The following is a 21,398-nucleotide window of genomic DNA, read 5'->3' as shown; positions in this document are numbered from 1 at the left end:
TCGATTTCAATTCAAGAATAGCCAACCTGGGTCTTTGAAAAACTATGTGTAGCCTGCTGTTAAGTAATCCACAAGCGACCCAAAATTTCTAGGCTGGACCAAGTTCACAACGTTCACAACGAGATTTCATTCTAATAACTTAAATGCGGTTAGGAATGAGTGCAAAAGATTCTAGGAAAAACGCTGCATACAATCTGACAATAAGGGCTGCTTAAGCGAGGAGTTAATTCTCCTCTCGAGAGAGCGACGGCAAAACATAAATGAGAAATTTGCTGTTCTGCGAACAAACGAAATCAACCCCTAAATTGCAGACACATTTCTGTCGCTTAATTGACAAATTAGAAATTACGGCAAAGTCGCGCGCATTTCTTCGCGTTAGAATTCCATCAGCAATAAAACTAATAAAATCCGCCGAATTAACAAAAGAAATCGCATCAACTGCGGCAATCAAGAACGCGCAGCAGCAGCAGCAGCAGCAACCGGTGTGTGTCGCCGAGCAGCTACTCGTGTGAGATGTAGAATTAACAACGCGCTGAGGAAGTGGTGAAAAAATTCCTTGCGAAGTTCTGATGGAAAGAATTAGCTTAATCCGGGGATAATCCGGCTGTTAATTGCACCGTGTTGATTGATTAGAACTCGTTGTTGGCGACGTATTCCGATCCTTCAAGCGGTTAGGTTGATTACCTTTTCCGGGCTTGGTTTGAAAAATTTGGAAATAGATGTCGCCCCTGACTTTTACACTCCACAGGTCCCGCATTCCTAAACCGTATGTGACTGCATCGAATGCGTGCTCTTGGCATTTTGTCCCCCCCCCCCATCAACTAAGACACAGGGAAGCGCAATAGTTTTGGGTTCTTGCAGAGAAAGTCACAAATCAGAATGAGCTTTCATCTCTAAATCATTGTATTGCCGTCTGGCCAACCAGATATTGACTAAAGAAACCAAAATTATTCATGTAATATTGTTAACTGTATATTGTTAACTATTGTTAACTATAGACCTGCAGGGAAATCTTAATTTATATGTACTCTGGTTAACTATCCCATTTTAAGTTATTGACAAGTCTAAAATAGGGCTTGGTTCCTTTATAAACTCTACGGTCACGTGACCACCCTGATAAACAAATAGATGAATATATATTCTCCCTGAAGTCCATTCCCGTCATGTCATCGCGTCATATCGGCCGTTATGCGCAGAAAAAAAACATAACTGAAGTTGTTATATCACAGTACCATGTGACGGCCAAAATGAGAAAAAATGAGGCACTTCTGCTGACCTGTGCCTTCCTACCACCCGCTGTCCACCAATATTCTAAGATGACTATTTTCTCTTAGTCCGGTAGCGGCGGTTATGCTGTCGGATAATTGAGTTCACGACCTGTGGTTTTACGAGAATTATCTAGCTGTCAGCTACTGATAATTATTTGATAACACGCAGTTTTCTGACCACTGGCCGCGGATCAAACGGAATTTAACAAAAATATTCCCTTATCGTCATCAACACTAATGCACATTATCAGCTCGTGGCTGTTTTTTAGTCTAAGAGCATAACGTCAGTTGAATGCATTCGATAAATCATATCGCATTTTAAACTAACTCATCTAACCCTTTTTAAACTCAGTCAGGCCCATTTCCAAAATCTTTAGGGTTCAATAGTTTTAATGATACAATTTTGAGTCGAGTACAGTACATCGGTCACCGATTTCTACGAGCAAATTACCTCCCAGCTACTTCTGCCACCTGGCCATAAAACGACGAACTAACTCGCAAACAGTAATTCGAAAATAGTTTGTTTACTTACCGCTGAACACCGTTCATTTTTCAGGCACTTCTGTAAAGATATTTTTTGTCGATTTCGCGATCGGCCCCGTTCCGTTTTCTGTAAAGAAAATTAGATAGATTTTAGAGAATATAAATCGTTTATCAACCGATTCAAAGTTAAGTCTGGCGCGTCGTTAACGGACGTCTAGAAATTGTGTTAGAAAATATCCGCTTGCTATCTAAATAAGGGATTGGGAACAGTACCCGTTAAGTTCCTCTCCACGAAAGGAACAAACAGTCGGAAAAACTCTATTTCACCATGAATAAACGTCAATCACATAAAAGACACACACTTAAAATGTAGCCCGATCTAAGAAACAAATAGTCAAATCGAATAACGAATAAAAGGACTTCAATCAGTCGCTAAATACTGTCGGATTCTATTTCACAATTCTCTATTGTAAATTCCGCACCCGTTCCTCCGACGGCAAACAACGCGACCTTTTCAAATCCGTGAAAGTTAAGAAAGTGAATTCGTTTAAGCATGTGTGTGTTTGTGTGTATACTTTTAGAGGTAAGTGGCTTTTAATTTGACGGGAATAAACCCTTTAGGTTTTAGATTTCATCGACGGGAAAAAGGACGAGTTTTTAAGCGCGCGAGTTTGTTTGTCCGCCGTCTGTTGTATTCATACGCGCGCGCCTAGACGAAGCAAAAGACCTTTTAAAATATCAAATTCTCTCTATGAACTCAACAGCAGCAGCGGCAGCAGCAGCAGCGGCGGCGGCGCAGACGTTTTTAACGATAAACGCGCGAAAAAACATTTCACAACAACAGACTTATATCGGATTTCGCGGTGTGAAATTAATTTCGATTAAAACGTTGCTGACGGGAGACCGCTCTGAGTGAAGCCGAGAAACGACGAAATGATCGAAATTTCTAACAGCAGTGTTATAATATATGAATGTTGACTATTTTTTCAGTATTTTTCGTATAGATATAAATTATTATGGTTTTTCTTTGTTTTGCACCATGTGCAGTTTACGTTTCGATACATAGAGACCGATAATGATGCTATGATATAGTTTTGTTTTTTTTTCTAATGAGGAAGGATTCAATCCAGTACACACAAATTCTACGAGATCATTTGACAAAATATCAGCCAACCGGCTAAACTCACATTCAAATGAATTATCCGGAGTATTTTTCGCACGAAACGTTGAGAAGAAAGTTAATTTTTCATATAAATCTTTTTAAATAAGCTCTCAATCTCTTCACGAAATCCTGTGTTCAGTACAATTTCGAATATCAAAAAGTTGCTTATATCAAGTTATTCATCGTTCTTATTAGAAACCTAGACCTAATTTCGAACTAAATTTAGGCGCTTTTCTTTGATTTTTTGAGAAGTTTTGTCCTCCCTAAGCCATATTTACCTTTGTTAAGGCATTATATTTTTTCAAGGATCGGCTCGGTATCAAATTCGCCGATATTCTGAAAAGCCGGCGATTTGGAAAAAATCCCCGCATCGTATTGTGCTGCCAACTTGCGGGAAAATGCGGAACTATAGACTTCGAATACAGCGTTTTGAATGATTTTCTCAATCCATTTATTGGGTAGATTTTGTTCAGATTTCGCCCCCGACAAGGCATAACTTCTTTCAAGCCTGGTTCTCGTCAACTTCGTGGAATTGTTCGACCGCAGTCGTGCCTGCTGATGCGCTGCGCGGGTGGCTTTTTTACGAGCGCGGTTTACAGTCTCATAATCGCAGCCGAATATTTATCGTAGCCGGTATCGCGTAGTGCAGAATAAATACGTGGATCCCAATCTGTAAAACGCGGTAGACAAAAAACAACAACTTGATTAGCCACTTCGTTAAAAGCGAGTTGTTTTCGTAGCGGGCCAGAAAATACCGTCCGAATATCGGCATTAAACGGGTATTTGTTGACTGAACCTAGAACAAATATCTCTAACTGACCGGATAGGGTTACGCGCTGGTTCTCTGGCGGTATAGGATTCCTGCAGGGAACAAAAAATGCGACGGCGATTTTTCGCGTTGGCGTTTTTTCGCTTTGCTGCGGTCGGCTGGTGGCGTACGCAACGCGGGCTGCAGGGGACCGAGGAATTATTATACAAAAAAAAAACAACCTCAGCGAAAACAACGAATTTGTGTTATAGAAACATCCCCGTTATAAACATATGTTTATAACATCCCTGGTGTACACAATGTTTAATATAACGTCGAGGCGAAACATCTTCGATAAAGTAAAAAGAGAATGTTTCTTTATCTTATTGAGTGCTGATAAAGCGTGCAAAGTTATTAGAAAACATTTTCCGGCGCGCGGAATGCCGCGCTATAAAACGGTACAGATATCTCAGCTCCGAGCGAAACTTTCTTTTTCTTTCGTTTATCTGTAGTGGCGGTGCTTGGGCGCTGAGGAATTCAGATAAGTGCCCAGGTGGCCGCGTCGATGTTTCCATCAACAGTTACATAAACCACGGGCGAATTGAAAAAAACCACCGCGGAGTGCGGATAAAATATCTTCAAATGTGAAATAGTTTCAGTCATGAGTCATGTTGCATTCGAAATATATACGAAATATTATCCGGCCTGTAAAACGGGATGGAATGCAAGAGGGCTGATTACCCCCCCCCCAGAAACGTTGGAAAAAGTGTCCTTGAATGTAGAATCCTCCTCCTGGGACTGGCAAAGGACTTTGTAATAGGCCCAACATATAGTTCAGGGCCTTAAGAAGAACCGTTATGTATTTGACTATATATAGGTAACTGCGCCGGCCACCCCCCCCCCCGCCTTGTTGCCAGTCTGCATGAAGTAGCTTAGTAACAGACTTTAACAAATCTTCAACCCCAAAGGGGTGCAGTAGCTGTGCAGTGACAAATTGAGTCCAAAAAGTCGTAAATCTTAAGACTGGTCTGACATAGTTTGCTATATTGAACCAAGAAGGCTTAGACTGGTACTATAGATCAGAGCCCCGAAGTCGTGCAATAAAGCTGCGAATGTTTCTTATCCCCTGGAAGGAGATTTAGTTGGTATCTTATGTGTGACCGGTTCAGTAATTTCCGTGAAATGAATACTGAAGCCTGTTTACGCTTTGGTGAAAGCGCGCTGCGGATAGGCCAAACTGCGTGATATAAAACATGAGATGTCATACATTTAACATTCACCAGTGAATGTTCTAAATCCAATTGTTGTTGTTTTTCAATGATTTCAATGTCACGGCGAATTAAATTTTTTAAATGTCAACAACGCGGTACCCGGTATGCCCGGTACATATCGCTGGCCGGCGGCGGCCATTCGCGCAAGATAACAGGCGTACGGTACATACGCTGTTATACCATTTCTCGAAATAATTATGATTAGACAAAAATCTGAACGCAACATATGGCAGACGATTCGATGAGTTTATCGACGGCGGCGCAGTTTTTGTTTTGACGATGTCGACAATAAAGAGATCTGTAATCGGTACAGATGCGTTCACCCGACGAGAGAGGCAGAGATAGAAAATGTGAAGGGTTCTTCAGACGATTTTTAGCCCATTAGTTAAAACGACGCGCGCTGTTGTTAATTTGTGTCAAGAAGTTTTTCAAGTATAAGACACGCGACGCTCTGCGCGCGCAGAAGGCAAGCGGCCGGGTTCTGGTAGATGCAGGAACGAAAAGTTACGATGCACTCTTAAGGTTGTGGGTTATGTTTTGTTTTACCAAAAATTCCCAAGTATTTCATGGTTGATTTTTCAAATTTCCCAAAATGGAAATGGGACCTTCGTAAAAATGAACAGAAATAATCATGCTGCAGTCAACAGTAACGGTGAATGGTTGATAAAGATGATTTCTTGAAGAGAAATGAAGAAAGTTGCCCTTGGCAAATGCTATACGTGAAATGTAAATGACTTTCCCCAATTTCCCTGTACTGTGGGAACCATTTTGATTTTTTTTTAACCTTTCGAGGTGGACTTTCATCCCTGGATCTTCCGACATCCGTCCGTCATCGTATTGCATTGTGGGAGATTAAGCTGTTGCACTACGGGACCGTGGGCAAAGATGAGAACGATTTTTCCAATCCTAGATTTTTCACGATAACAGACTTACACTCACAGGAATATCCATAAAGATAGTCAAACTGTTGAATGAACTCAGGATCTATTCACCCAGGGAAACATTTCTGACTTAATTTTTTCATTACTCTTGAGGATTTTCTATATTTCAGTCACTTCAACTACTAATTCAAAATTTGGTTTTGACAGTTCGTTCGTATATCAGCGTAGGGTTCATTGGGTGTACGTGTAGGTCAACACGTCAGCATCATTTTCTTTAAAAAAAAGTCCTATAGCTGGAAAAACGCAATACGCAGCTGAGTTACACACACACACGAAGTCGACGAGGACATCTGCGCCATCGGAAAATACCAGTACTATTGTCATCAATGAACCCTCTTGAGGCCACCTGCCCGAACAGACCTCACTAACCAACAATACCGTTATCTTACATGAATTACTGATAACCGCCGTCACAGCTTTTCAGCTGCAACTTTATATCTTTGCTGCGAAATATAAATTCGATAACCTCAAATTTGGATTGCACTTTTTTTCTCAAGTCTGATCAGCTGAATTGGGGCTGTGGGTTTTATTTGTTTCATGACGTTCGGGATATACGTAATAGATGGTGGAGTTTGTGAAGACTTGCACTCATTAACCCCGTCAATTACATTGATTAGTCGCACTGAGAATGGCGAAATGGCCAGCTCTTCGACGAAACCGTTTGTGCTCGGTCCAGTTTACGTTAAATCCTATAAGGACTGCTTTTATTGTGGAACCAATTCCACAGTAAAATTAGTTCATTTTTTGTATTTTATCCCTCCCGATAATTGATTGCGAAAGCGGATCCTGTCTTTTTTTAATCCAACAACCACCATGTCAAACAAACTGCCAATGTTCCTCATCTTTCGAGGACAATTTGTTTTTATGGATTAAAACGATGAATTTTTTGTTCCATCTCAGGATGAATAACAAGTGTGTAAGCGATCTGAGAAATTTTCGATATATATCCGGGCGATGTTATTCATCCTCCTGTGAGAAAAAATGCTCTTTCGGAAAATATTTCAGTTCATTATCAGAAACTTTAGATATAACTGGTATCTATGCGAACCCCTGCTTGGAAAATTACCTAGAATTAGTCCATTTCTGCAGGGTATGTTTAACGCTCTAGTCGGCTTGCTCTATTCGTCTATTCATCGGCCACGTTTTTTCAACTTATGACAAAAACTAATTTTCCGATAAGTCTATCTATTTTTTTCAAAATCATTCGCGCATATTGCGCGCCGAGGTATCGAATTTCAAAGAGCGTGCGATCGTGCATGGGACAATCACCTGCTACCGGTACGCGCTATAATGCGGACGATCGTAATCACGATCACGCGTCAACAGAACGGATGCCGAGGATACAAATACATTTTCTTCTCTTGGAACTTTGCATATATATTGTTTTCTGTCGATTCTTTGTTCCGTCGACAATGATATCATTCATTTGAAACTTCAAACTTAAATTCAAATTTCTTCGCAAGAGATGAAATAGAGTTCATGCTAATCGAACTTGAGGGAGTCACGCGTTTGGCCAAGAGTCAAATTAAACCCATACAACTGTGGAACTATATGCAGTCAAAGTAAATCCACATAACTGTGGAGCTGGATCCAGAGTCGAAGAAAACCAACACAACAAGATTTGGAGTCCAAACACACGACCACACAACTCAAGTGCACAGCAGGAATGGACAGTGGTGGTGGTTGTGCTCATTACTCGAACGTGCGACTTTGCAGTGACATATGTCGGTTAACCCTTGTCGTTATCTAAGCGCGCGATATACAATTATCCTGATTCTAATGACTGCTACTGCCACCGTCAACAAACAATGGACCAATTTCCATAATTTGCCCCACATTCCCATATCGCTCGTGACATCTCTTAGGAGGGATGATGACCAATAGCCGGTCGGCCGACATTTATCAATCACGGGGTTTAATTGATTAATTAGATTTAAAGTACCGATGACTAATTAGCAATTCGAGTGGGTATAGAAATAATTACGTCACTGATTTGGTTAGTATCCGCACATACTGCTACATATCCGAAGCCGGCTGGATTAACCCCTTAACCCCTTAATCCCTGAAACCAGAAATGAATATCTATACGAGTTTGGCAAATTCAACCTTCTTTGCGATTGTAAGCGGGCAATTAGATTCAATCCCTAAAACTTAGAATGAAAAGAGTCTAAAATGTTTCCGTGAGCTCACGTCTGTTCGACGTTTCGACCATGTCCTTATAGTCATCTTCGCGAATACCTGTGTTAACCGATCATTTCAGATTGAATCCATCATCTTCAAGACCTAATGTAGCCAGAAAAATCAGAATCTTTCCACCTATTTATTTGAAATCAGTTCAGTTTAAAATAAGATTATTGAGATATTGAGTCTTGAATCCCAGATCAATGGTTCGAGGAATAATCTTTCTAATACAACATTTCACATTCAAATTTTGGATAAAACCCATATTTTTTTAGATAATGCCAAAAGCATTTGATACCCTGTCTCTCATTTCTGCTTTGCTTACAAGTTTACCCGGCCGGCCGCCTATCTACCCAAAGTAATTATTTCAAATCATGATCTGGTTAACCATAACAGACCCGGCAACTACAGAAATGAACTCATTACAAATTTTATCGCAGTTTGCGAAGTAACCCAGGCGATTATGAGAAAGAGAGCATCATTCTATAGTCTAATTATCGTTAGAAAATTCTCAACGAGCTTGTCTCGAATAATAATCTATCAAACTAGAAAACGCCAATTCAAACAGCGACGGTTTAAGTTGTTATTAAATGCGGGTAAGTAGTCGGCTGATTGTTTTCATCAATTACGGAAATGCAATAGTTCGTTAATAATTTACTGAACGGGAAAACGGACCGGACACACGCGCGTTGTTGTCGGGGGATGACTGGTAAAAATATCGTCGGTTTTGTTCTCGTCAAATCTCGGCGCGTCAAGCGACCAAATTTGTAAAGGATATTCGATTACCCCCATTGCGCGTGCGTGTGTTTAACTGATTCAGTAATTAGCAATGGCGTCGATGACGTCATCGGATGCAAATTGAAATATTGTTCCGGCGGAACAAGGGGACTGCACGGACTCCCAAGTACTCAATAGGATTGACATGAAACTGTATTTAATAGTGCAATTACGTAACTGGCGATATTTCAGGCTGGCGGGGCGTTATAATCACAATTCCATTATATCACTACTCATAGCATTTATAGAAAAGCTTTTTAATATAGTAACGCAGTTATAGAGTGTTAAATTCATTACTAATGCCAATCATAAAAACCCGCATTCCCTTTGTCAACAATCCCTGATCAAAATGCAGCATTACTACGTTAGCCTACCTACCAGTGACCAGGGTTCACTGCGATTCACAGCGCATCTCCAAAGTGCTTAAAAGTGTTTGCTTTTCACAGAAAATGTGCCAAAAGTGCTTACAACGTGCTGACTTTTGGTATCACGAATTAATTTTTGGACAATCGTGTTTTATGCCAATATTAATACCTTTGAGTTTCGACTATGTTGTGGACTAGGACGAATAGGCCGCGGTCTTAATAAGAAAAATGTCACGTCTTTTGCCTCACAAAAAGTGTCCAAAATGCTAATACTTCCTACGATCAAAAGTGTCTAATTTTGCATCAGCCTCTTGCTACTTTGAACCGTGGAGACCAGAATTCATTACACCATGGACGTATAAACTAGATTTCTAGTTTATACGTCCATGATTACACTTAGGTCTGGATCATTGTGATTGTGTAGCTGCACGACGCATAACCCATTACCGCTACGTAAGGTATCCTTTTAATTCGCATGTCTAGTAGATAGCACCTACTGCCCAGACCCTCTGTGAATCACAATCTACCCTCAACCGTCGAACCACCACGTTATATTTGAACACATTGCCACTATGGTGTTCGTCCCCTACATTCGTTCTTATGACTATCAGCGCCATTACCACAGCTCGAGAGACGAAAGATTCTTTATTTACGAATCCCAACTCATTTGCATCAAAACGGGAACAACACTTTTTCACCAGGTGTCGACATTGTTTTACAACTTTACGATTAATCCGCGTTATAATTATCTCCATCTCGACGCATCGATTCTTTCGCTCGATTTAGGACTGATAGGATTCCCCGAGTGTACGACACCAAAAAAACGTAACAAAGGGAATCGATAGCCTGTGATTCAGCGTCATGGCCAAGTCGTCGGGTCGTTCGGTGCGGAGCAGTACCGGTAACAATAGCCCGTTCAGGTGGGTACATCGTCTACGCGCCGGGGAGTCGAATCGATACCGGTATTGTTCGGCATTCTTTAATCAATAGAACAGGAGACAACTCAAAACCTAATCAAAACAGAGAAAAACTCGTCAGACATTGTGCTGTAATGGCAGTTAAATACTCCCGAATCCGTCTGGCTGGGAATCCTGCTGTCTGCGGAATAACTGATCTGTGGAGACTGTGCGCACCATTCAGTGGACCACTTCCGCGTCTTGTTGAATTCCATGCGAGGCTATTGAAAGTTCTTTCTTATGTTCTGTACCGGGGACTGGTTATAGACCAGTTTTTATGATAAAGGGAATTGTCCCTTTTATCTATTTGATTGATTAATTTTGATTTTGATTAGAAAATGTGTCACTTTCAAACCCACCACACCTGCCGGGAAAGAGAAACCGCGGTTTCCAACTTAATTAATTCATTCTTCAGGAAGCTGCTTGGACAGTTAACCCACCAGATGGCTTGATGAACGGGACATTCCTTTTTCGTTGTCAAAATAATTTCATTATCAACCTACTGTGAACTGAATTGTTTGCCTCCCCATAGAATTTCATTCACCAAATATACTTACCTACTCAGAAATTGGTATCATTTTCATAATCAACTGAACTATTTAAGAGAAAAGTTCATTCGATTTTTTTCGAAATGTAGGTTAGTTTAATTAATTTCATTTCCACTCGATGTGAGATAAATATCATTGGTACGTTCACATAAAATTACAAAAACAGCCTATACAAAATTAGATAAGAGACCACTAGCGAACCTGGCGGATATGGGCTTGCCACAGGAGCGTTGTTGGTTCCCATTGAAGTAAGGGACAAAGTCAAAGGTTGTCATATATAAGCCCCTGACGATGGTCGCGATTAATCGTGACCATATTGAACTGACCTAAGACCTAAGCCGGGATAGTGGTACGGGAATATTTCTCAGAAGAGGTGTTGACGTGTTTTCTCGCCTGCCACTCCGAGATCTAATCACGCGTGGACACAGAAAGCGTGACTCATGGCAACAATGGGATCAAACCTAAGCAGGCGGAAACTGACGACGACCGACCGAGCCGAAAATACCATTAACAAAATACCAGATATACAAAAAACACCATCGATTTCTTTTGCGTATACGTGGGGTTTTGATTTCTAATGGATGGATTTTGCTGGCCCGGCTGCTGGCGCCACCTACCGAGTGAGCATTAGCCGAATTCCTTGAGCCGAGTGGTCTGGTGCTCGTTAGAAAGGGAAAGGCACGTAAAGGAGATTCGTGAAGACATTTATTCAGCTCTCAGCCGGAGAAGAACTACTATCTATGCAGATTGCCGCAAAACATCTCGAGACAAAATGAAGTCAAGGTGATCTTCCAAAGGAACAAGTGACCGGGACGTGGCGCCCCCTTACGTGTCTGTTAAACAACTTTCCTTCACGTCACGAAGCGTACATGATCAGCATAAGAGGTGTCTATTGAAATTGACAAACAATTGAAGTTACTAAAATGAGCGTTACGAATGAAAACATGACAACCCGGTCTATTCGTGTTGCGCTTTTTAAGGTTTTCACAGAACCCGTTGTGCAATGCAGACAACATCACAATACTCGAAATGACATTCGTGACTGAGTGAAAAGATTTTTTTCGCTTCGACTAAAATAAAAAATACCTGCGACACAAAATGGACAATGCACAAAGACGTTTCGACTGAAAAACGTACGTCGTTTTCTGAATGACAAAAGTAACACTGCAGACCTATTATTATTGTCGCGAGCTGTGTTTAGGTCCGGGTTGGAATATGAGCATTTTAAATACGCAGAGTCAGTCGGGGGTCAAGGGCGAAGTGGATGTACATGAACGTATGAAAACGATTTGAGATTTTTGTAGATTAAGTTGGAAGATTTCATTGCAATTGCATCTCGTGAATGAGAAATGTCTCAATCCCCAAATCCCTCGAATCCCTCAAGTGTACAACATTTTCATTCGTATAGGCTATGTTTAGGGTAATTTAAAGGAACTTTAGCGGATATTCAAACTCTGGTGAGATCTCAGCATTGGATAATTGGTTCCATTGGGTTCGAATCCGTTCATTAGTAATTCGGAACCCTGCCACCCCTATAAAGACTACCGAGTGACTCAATCAATTGCACGCCGAGTATAATAAATGTACCTTCTTAAGTGCTTTTACGACTTGAATATATGTGGCATTTGAATAATTTCAAGTGGCTATAGCCATAGATCATTTCGTAAATACTACCCACAGGGATGCGCTCGTCACGTGTTTACATATAGGTCTACTTGAGTTTCCGGAGTTTTAGAAATCGTTGACATCATTTGCCAGAGAAAACACAGCGCATTGTTAGGATTAGATTGTCGAAAGGGCATCAACATATATGAGAGAAGCTTTTCAAAATAGGCCTACGGAATTGTGTCAATGTATTTATATGTTATGAATTGCGAGTGGAATGGTAAAGTGCGTGTTTAAAGGGCAGTCGCTTCTCCCGACCGTCACGGTTCCTATCAATTATTATTACACTTGAAAACCCCGGGGCCAGCGCAGTACTTTTAGTAGCGAGTCAAAGAAGATAATCCGTGCAGTGCATTAGCTCAAACAATTAGGACTCGTCTCGAGCTATGAACCACGCAACATGTGTGCGTTTTGGTCAGTTAAAATAGTGTCGTATCTTAATTGAAAGATTGCAAATCATTTAAAAGTTTCAATGTCATTCGGTGGACATTTGAATGGACATTGTACGAGACATTGGGTTGTGACGTGGACGAATTATCTAGATTAAAATCTAATTTATACGTCCTGTTTTGATAAAGGATCGCTATGCGGCCTTGAATCCTTGCATGAGGCCAATGTTCTGGGAGCCCTTTTCAATGACAATGAATCGGAAACACTCTGCGCGTCTTAGAAATCCCACGACATGAAAAAGGTGGTCAAAAGTCTTCCGAACTATCATTTATTTCGACTTTCCGACTAGATCCTGAATAGTCGTCTTCGGGAATACTGATAGTCACTTGTTGTAAGTGGCTCGCTCTCCGAAGCTAGAGCCCCGGGACAAGGCTTCCCCTGTCCATCATCAATACCACGAGGCTAATGTATAGGTCTAAAGTCAGTCACATTTCCAAAGAAACTTTGTTGCACGACGAAAGAACAACTGAATATGGTTTATTTTTTCTAGTCTCTGAATGCGTTTCGTATTCAACGCGAACAAACCTCGCGCTCGTCGTCAATGTGACTTCGAGCACTATTCCGGAAAACGTCGAATTCAATTTCAATAATTTCCAATTTGTAATGAAACATCGCGGACTTAACCGATTTAGCTTATAGTCGCCTGTGGCAGGCGAGAGAGTCGTGGGTAGAGAGAGGAGGCATTTCAATGGATAGATCCACTTGTTTGAGGCTTTGTGACTCACGCTGGATGTTACGATCACAGAGACACAGGTTGCGAGTTAATTTCATCTCGTGTCTTCTGATAAAACCGCTTTCATCTGCGTGTATTGCACCACAACAGCATGAAACTCTCGCGTTACATTTTTGTTGAAGTATTTAAAAGGTGAAATGAAGAAACACGTCTGTATCTGTGAAGTGGCTGATTAATGGATCCGATGTTTGGTGTCACAATATTGTATTCGCTGAATAAACCTCATCTTATTCGGACAAGTCCAACTTTTGACTAACTCGGAATAAAACGAAATCCTTTTTCTGACTTCCTAACGTATTTTGCTATCTTTGACTAGGATTTCGCTTACCACGGACGATTTTGCCGGTCCCAGTTTGTCCGTGGTAGGCGATGTTTACAGTCTATTCGAGATAAACGGCTTTATCCTTTCCAAAAGATGTACGAGCCAAATTCGTGGAGTTTCAAATTTGAAGGGAACTACTGCTGAGTTTTTAATTTGTTAGCTCAGTAATTAAAAAAGAACACGGAATGGTCTTATCCTAGTCCTGGGATCCACCGATAGAATGCTTTGATTTAAGACCACAGTAAGCTTTATTTTGGTTCTGTAGCCAATCTCTGACACCTTAGTTTTCATCTTGGTACTATTGCAGATGCGACAATTTATTCGATAGTATGATACTCCAATAAGAACCTGTTTTGGTTCAAGAACTGTATAATCAAGGCTTAACAACTATATAGGCCTGCTGGGGCCTGGTGCTGATTCTTAAGATTTCTCATTCTAAAATACACAGTACACCCCGCCTCACTAGGAAAAAACCTGGATTGATATAACTTAAACCCGAATAAAGGATCGGAAAATGCGTAAAGAAGTTAGCGGAGAATGATTTGTTTTTGCACGAGTTAGTCGAAAGTCCAAGTTGGCCGTGTGTGAGTAAGGCGAGGTCGACGGTACATATGTATTCGCGGGTGAAAGCATAAAACGGCAAGATGTTTTTGATGATGTTTGTAAGCGTTTAAACATCGGGTTAATTGGTGGTACTAGTAACGGCTCTGAGAGGTATGTAAGGCGCGCACGAGCGAGTCTAAGAGATTGATGGCAAAGAAAGTGAGTTGTCTTAATAAACGCACCATCTCTTTAGTGAGTCATCAAATATCTCAACATCTCTCTTCATCCATCGCGAGCGTCTTTATCTGTCGAAGAGTCTGATTCAATATAGACTGAAAACCGACGAATCGCTTTTGTCAGATCGGGTTTTATTTTCAGATATCTATACGTACGCAATTCGGCAACGCGAACCGGGATGTTAACTGCGGTCGAAGGAAACGGACACCGACTCGGACGCGGTATAGGAGACTGGTGACGGTAATTAGCGTTTCGAAGCGCGACTGTGTCGGTCCGCGGGGAAATCAATTAAAAAGCTAAATCCGTGATATCTTCTCTCGTGTTTTTCTATCATCGGAATAAGCTGCAGTATATTTACTCGATCAACAAACGTAGCGTCGTAGGAGAATCTACATGTATTTAAAACAAGACATTGACGCACGAACAAATATAGAAATATTTCAACTGTTTATGACACCAAAAAAAGTAATTCAACAATTAATTTAAAAGGAAATAAGGTTTGAGTAATTCTCTTACAATGGACGATGACCTCTAGACAGAGTTCGAGACATCGTGTCCTCCATTTTTAATCTTTAATTCTTGATAAATAAATTCTGGCTTTAATCTTCAAAAATTTTACATAGTGGGTTTCAATCCCGTCTCAATGAGCTACCCAACTTGTATCTCTACTATCTTTCAGCTTGAATATCCTCGTTCAGAAATTCTGAAGACTCCTATTAATTCCTGCTACTCCTGATTATTACAAAGTGCGGCTATTCTACTATAAGGCAGCTAAGGTATTAGGCACTTTTAAAAGAATCATCCCTAGTCGTGTTCCAAAGATTATGTATCCACTAACGGTATCAACAAGAAAAAGGTTGATGAACTGAACCGCATTCGACCATTGTTCTGCATTTTGGAAAAATGGTACTCAACCAGTAATGTTTGTTTTGAGTATTTTCGTCGAAAATGGTTGAAGCGAGCAGCAAACACCCTTCGCTGTTTCTATAGATCAAGAAAAGTTCAAGACAACATTTAGAAGTAGACAGTCCGTTGTAACACTGCTATCCTTTTTAATGTCACTGCTCGCTTAACGCCAACATTTTTCAGAGGACAAATTTGTTCAATTCAATTCAAATGCAATAGAATGCCATTCTTAATAATGCGAAATTCGTAGTAGCGACATGTTTTTCGCATTGGCTCGACAAATGCGTTTTAAAGGACTTTTACCACAGTGCAAGGGAGTTCATGCCGGGATATGATGATGGAAACGAGCGGTAAAGGGTTAACAGATCAATTAATTGATTACCGCAGGTCATCGAAGACAATGGGGTTCCCGGTTTTCCACCTCATCGAATCGGGCACTAATTGACAATCGTTGACTGGTAGATAAACTCGAACGGATAAAATGAATTAGCAAAAACCGCGCGTGACGTTATCAGATATCGGAGATTATTTAATATGAGTCATAGATTGATAACGCTTTGTGGTGCACGTTTTGTAAAAATGATTGTTTCAATACGAGGCGCGCCGATAATGGAACCATATTTAGTGCGCAGGTTGAATAACATGTTTTCGGGAAGTGTTTTTGCAATGAGGACTCTCGACGTTCGACTTTGGCAAGCGATGATCCGCCAGGCTCGCTAGTGTGCATTCGGACAACGATGCGGGATTACAAATTCAAATGAAGGCATCCATGATTTCTCCAATTCTCTAAATGATGAATAAAGATTGCGCTATATTTGAATCCAAAAAATAACATTTGATCAATCCAGAAACAAGATTGCCTTGGTTTTGTGCGGGAGGAAATTTAATTGAAAATGAACTTAATTTTGATGACTATTGAGTCGTTTGAGTGCACGGATCTAGAGGGGTCTGGTGGCGCTGGGTACTGCGTGCCCCAGTTCAATTCATCATTACAAATTGGACTTAGGCTTTATTTAGCAAATAGGGGTTCGAATCCCATAATGTCGCAGCTTAATTCAATACCATCGCTTCTCAAACAGCACATTAATACATGCAACAGAAACGGCTAAAACACTGTCATTCTAAAGGTAACCTTTCCTCTCAGGCCTGTCCTTACCGCTGACTGACATTTGATCCACCCTTCACAGCGTAAAAAATCAAAAACACATATTTCCGACGATGTACAGTGATACGATACACGCACTGTATTCGGTTACCGAAATTACATTGATCGACGAATTTTCTAGAATCACCAATCAAAACGCTTCTTACCGCTGCTTGAAATCAAAGAGAAAATCGTTCTAATAGATGTTCTATTTCTAAACCTAAGATATATTGAACAATATTTGATATTGCTGCCAGTAATCTCGTAAGCCTATGTTTGTTTATCATTGCATATACAAAAATAGGTTTGGATCGAATAACCGTTTTGTGCCAAAAAATCGAAAGGTCGATTTCAATATTTTTAGTTTTCATTCGAGGACATTGCTAGACAATCTGAGGCCAGTCGAAACAAGTTCGAGATACATTATTTCATGTATTGTTTCATTTACCAGATTTGAAAGCTCTTACTTTCAATAAATTTAGTTAAATATTATCTAATAACTATTTGTCTATGCGTTTACTAAATCGACACCAAGATCAATTCGGGTTCCCCACCAGTGTAACGAATAAGAGAAGTGACGGTGAAATTATGTAAACTCATCGGGACTCGAACCTGAGTCTCGCACGTAGAAAATAACGTGCTAACCGGAAGACCAAAATAACTAGTACATCGGATACACTAAGATCCTCCACAACTCGAGAGACGCTTCATGTGACGTCTGCTTTCATTGGCCAGTTCCCTGATATACGGACCAATGAGAGCGGCTTTAACATCGAAATGCCGACAGATCCCTTTTTTCCAGTCGAAAAAAAGAATATAATCGCGATATCCTCTCAGACTTATTGAAAAAAAGAAAGAAGATCGAGTTATCTTTTTATTTTCTACGGTTCCCCGCGCATCTACACCTGGGGACGGTTTAAAAGATTATACCGAATTTCAAACCTAGTTATAAATCTTTAATCTTTATAGTAGAATCCTCGCCACCAGTAGACATGACTAACAGATTAGATAAATTTTTAAATGAAAAAAAACCCTGCAGCTTACCGATTGCACAACAAAGAATACGAAAAGGATCATCTAATCCGATTTGGATGAACGGGACCCAATTTCACACGTGCTGTTGGCTCCGGGGAACTGAATAATCTAAACAAATAATCTAATTTGACCTCTTAAATCAAATGTACTCAAAATATAACCGTGGAAGATTTGAACGTTTTGACAGCTTCAATCATAAGACATTCCTTTTCCTTTAATTACCACCGGTAGTGCGAAATCTGGACAATATTTTTGAAAATATGCCGATGAAATTACTAATATCCGTATTTGTTGGTTCATCATTTTCAATTACATAAAGATGTGCCGGGTCGATCCAGATTCTTGAAAAAGCTTAACTTTAGTTTGGTTGATATTGATTACTTTTTTTTCTAAATGAAGAAACACAAGATTTAACCCCAATAATCGGAAAAACTAACTCGACGTGATCAAATTAAAATGTCTGAGGAAGTTTGGGTCCAGGCTGTATATTGGTCTATGTACTTATCTGAACGGTAAATCATTGAAAATTAAGTTATTACTACTACAGCGACAGTTGTAGAACTGAGTCCTGAATTATCAATAAAAAAAAGGATCAAAAGTTCACAATCATTCAGGAATTCGTGTCTGTGAGATTCAAGGCGCATAAAAACTTATGATTCCGCACATTGAATTTCACGTGTCATTAACTTAATTTGGAGAAGAACATTTTCGGCGAAAGTTTTCAAAGAAAACAAAGTGAAAAGACGAGATAACGATCATGCAGCAACGGCAGCGGCAACAACAGCAGCAGCAGCAACAGCAGCGGCAGTAAATGATGCTGAATAAAAAATCATCGATACTCTTCATAAGTGACCGCGCGTTAGGATCGCTAGCAAATATACCTGATGCTTCAATCATCCCAAAGACGATGCAGATGAAAGATGCTAATGTTGCATCGCGCCGGAGGCTGTGCATATGCGTGCACGCGGGAACATGCCGAATGCACTTAAGTTTATTTTCTCAGCATCGACGTCAAACGACTCGGAAAATAATCTCGAAAAACAAATCGTATAAACCCAATCGCGGAACACCTCTTTGCGACGACGTTACATCGCGTCCGCCGCGTCCTCGGGCGACAATTTTATATGTTTACATCAAAAAATTGACTGAAAGAAGAGATCTTCATTATCATCATTGCGGGGAAATGTTGTTGGTTTTTCTTTGAGACGATGCGCGGGTAACGCGAGGTAATGTGCCGCGTAGAAAAAAGTCTAAATTACCGCTGCCGCTAAATTGCACCCGGCGTGCTGCAGCCGCTGCTGCTGCATCGCGCTGTTGCATTCCACCGATGCGAGATCAATCAGAATCAATGCGCTCTTATTCTAAACTCATTCCACTTCAAAGACACTGCCGACGTTTCCCGTAATCATCCATTTTATATATACGCAGTATTTCCAAGAGGAACATTTTTTTCAGAAACTTAAATTGCACTTACCTGATAAGGCGACAGAAAAACCAAATATGAAATGAGAAAAAAAAGAAATCTATCAGCAATATGATGAAAGTTTATATTCAAAATCTGAGATTAGGAACAAACTACGAAGCAACATTCAGATATTTGTAGCCAGTTACTGATTGTTAGTCGGACCGTCGGAAAATACCACAGTATCAATGATATTTTATAACCAACTTTACAACCAACCATTAACCAACTTTACTCGAGGAACCTTAGCGGTGGAATGCATCTTTAAAATATTACTTAATTCCATCGAAAACAATTAAGAGCGACAATAAAAGAGTGAGATAGAGACAAATCGCGTGTAATCTCGTGAAATATCGCCGAACTGTTTACGGTGTTCAATGAGGCAGAGAGCGATAGAAAACGCGAATAATGACGAGAAACAGCAGCGCTATAGATTCGACGATGAAATCTGGTGCGGAAGATTTTGTGTTGATGCGCGTTCTCGAGAACGAAAACGCGACCATCCGCGAACGTTAATAAAACTAAAAAAGTGCACGACGAAACGACGACGGAAATGTGGAAATATTCTGCGCGTGAAGAAAATACGAAGCCTTATCGTAACAAAAAACCGTGTTCGATCATGCGTGAGATTTTCTCATTGTTTGGAAGACGCTGTTATGGGGTTTGATAAGTTACTGCATGGAAAGTTGCCAGCAGATTAAGAAGTGGATATAAGAGGGAAAGATATCGAATTAGGGATGGACCCAGGGGCTTACTCTGAAGAACGTGTCACATCCTAAACGGGCACTTTGATGTCCAACAATCTGATATTCGGCGCACTATCTGCATTATAACCTATTTATGGTAGCAAAGCATTGTTTAGCATTTCATGCATGTATCAGCCGACTTTGAAAAGTGGTCATAAACCAAAAAGCGAGGATTTTGGTTGCCTTTACCGATGTTTTACTCATTGGGATGGTGATAGCATTGTCATCGTGTATTTTATTGTAGGATATAGGCTCGCTCTAGGTGACAAATCAAACTACAGGAACTAAGGCCGTAACGCGTGCGAAATACCGACGATATCGTACGTAACTTGACTGCGGCAGGCGAGGAGCGACGAACCACCTGTGGCACGCGAGGGATAATCTGGCGACCGAGTATAATCAATCATTTCTGTAGGATTAATACGTCGTTTTTGCGCGACGAAAATAAACTGTTGACGACAGACTCGACATTGATACAAAAATCCCCCCCCCCCCGACTATATTCACAGACCGACCGATAGACCGGTTAGCGCCGAGACCTACTGTCTCATCAGCTATATATACCAATTCAAACCTAGTCGCTTGCGATGAGCATTTTCATTTTTGACGCCAATGAAAATACCGTTACAATTATGCTTTGATACAGCAGTTCAGCGGCTACTTTAACGAATCAAATCTTAACTCATGACACTATCGAACTGTATCTCGGGTTGGCATACCGCTTCCCTTCGAGTTCGGCCGGCAATGAAAGCACAATAAATCGTTAGACCACAGGCGCGCGTATCATCATCATCATTAATTTTTTCCGGATTCAATTCTCGTTTCTTATCTCGAAAAACCACGCCTAAAACATAATAGATTACACCGTAATGTTTTTTTGCGGCAATCAATTTCAATGAACTTTTTCTTTTTCAATTCTCACTTCAGTTCAAACGCGATAAATTTCGAATTTAGAATCTGCGGTAGCGACGGTTGTCAAGCCAGCGGCGAGAGGCCGGTCGTGAGGATGCATACATTTCGCCGGTTACCATGCGCACGTTGCGCGGTTGCCTGCCTCATTTTTCATCCAAATTTCCGCAAAAGGTATCAACAAAGTGAGAAAACCTGTTGTGCTTTGTGAAAAACTGCCGGATTATCACGACTAATATCTGCTCTATAGCTGAGACATGATATACGATGAAACTTGAGATACTTTCCCGATGAAAATATACTCAGTCAGACTCGTGGATTTTAGAGATGGAATCTTTTATTCGAATTAAATGAACTAGTTCCGTCTCGTTAAGATCGAATTCACAAGGGTGGATAGTGGAAGAACTGCGTGAATTAACGAACTGATTTTAGAATTGAATTCACAAGAGTCAGTGTCGATAATGAGTGAAAGAGAGTCAAATCAAACTAACAATAATCAAACTACCAGATCTATGGGTCCGGGACGGGTGAAGTTTAAAAACCCCT

General features: G+C 40.6%; 1 protein-coding gene across 1 annotated transcript in view; it reads right to left on the bottom strand.

The window, feature by feature from the left end:
- The window catches only part of LOC141910855 (anosmin-1-like), a 140,160-nt gene that overhangs the window by 69,075 nt on the left and 49,687 nt on the right, over positions 1–21,398 (bottom strand). The window contains exon 2 of the mRNA XM_074801708.1: positions 1,801–1,878. Coding sequence (XP_074657809.1) covers positions 1,801–1,878 — 78 coding nt within the window. The remainder of the gene's footprint in view (positions 1–1,800; positions 1,879–21,398) is intronic.

Source organism: Tubulanus polymorphus, chromosome 9 (genome assembly GCF_964204645.1).
Source record: "Tubulanus polymorphus chromosome 9, tnTubPoly1.2, whole genome shotgun sequence".
In the NCBI taxonomy this organism is placed as follows: domain Eukaryota; kingdom Metazoa; phylum Nemertea; class Palaeonemertea; order Tubulaniformes; family Tubulanidae; genus Tubulanus; species Tubulanus polymorphus.
Note: the sequence above shows the minus strand (reverse complement) of the source record. Positions and strands in the feature narration are given on the sequence as shown.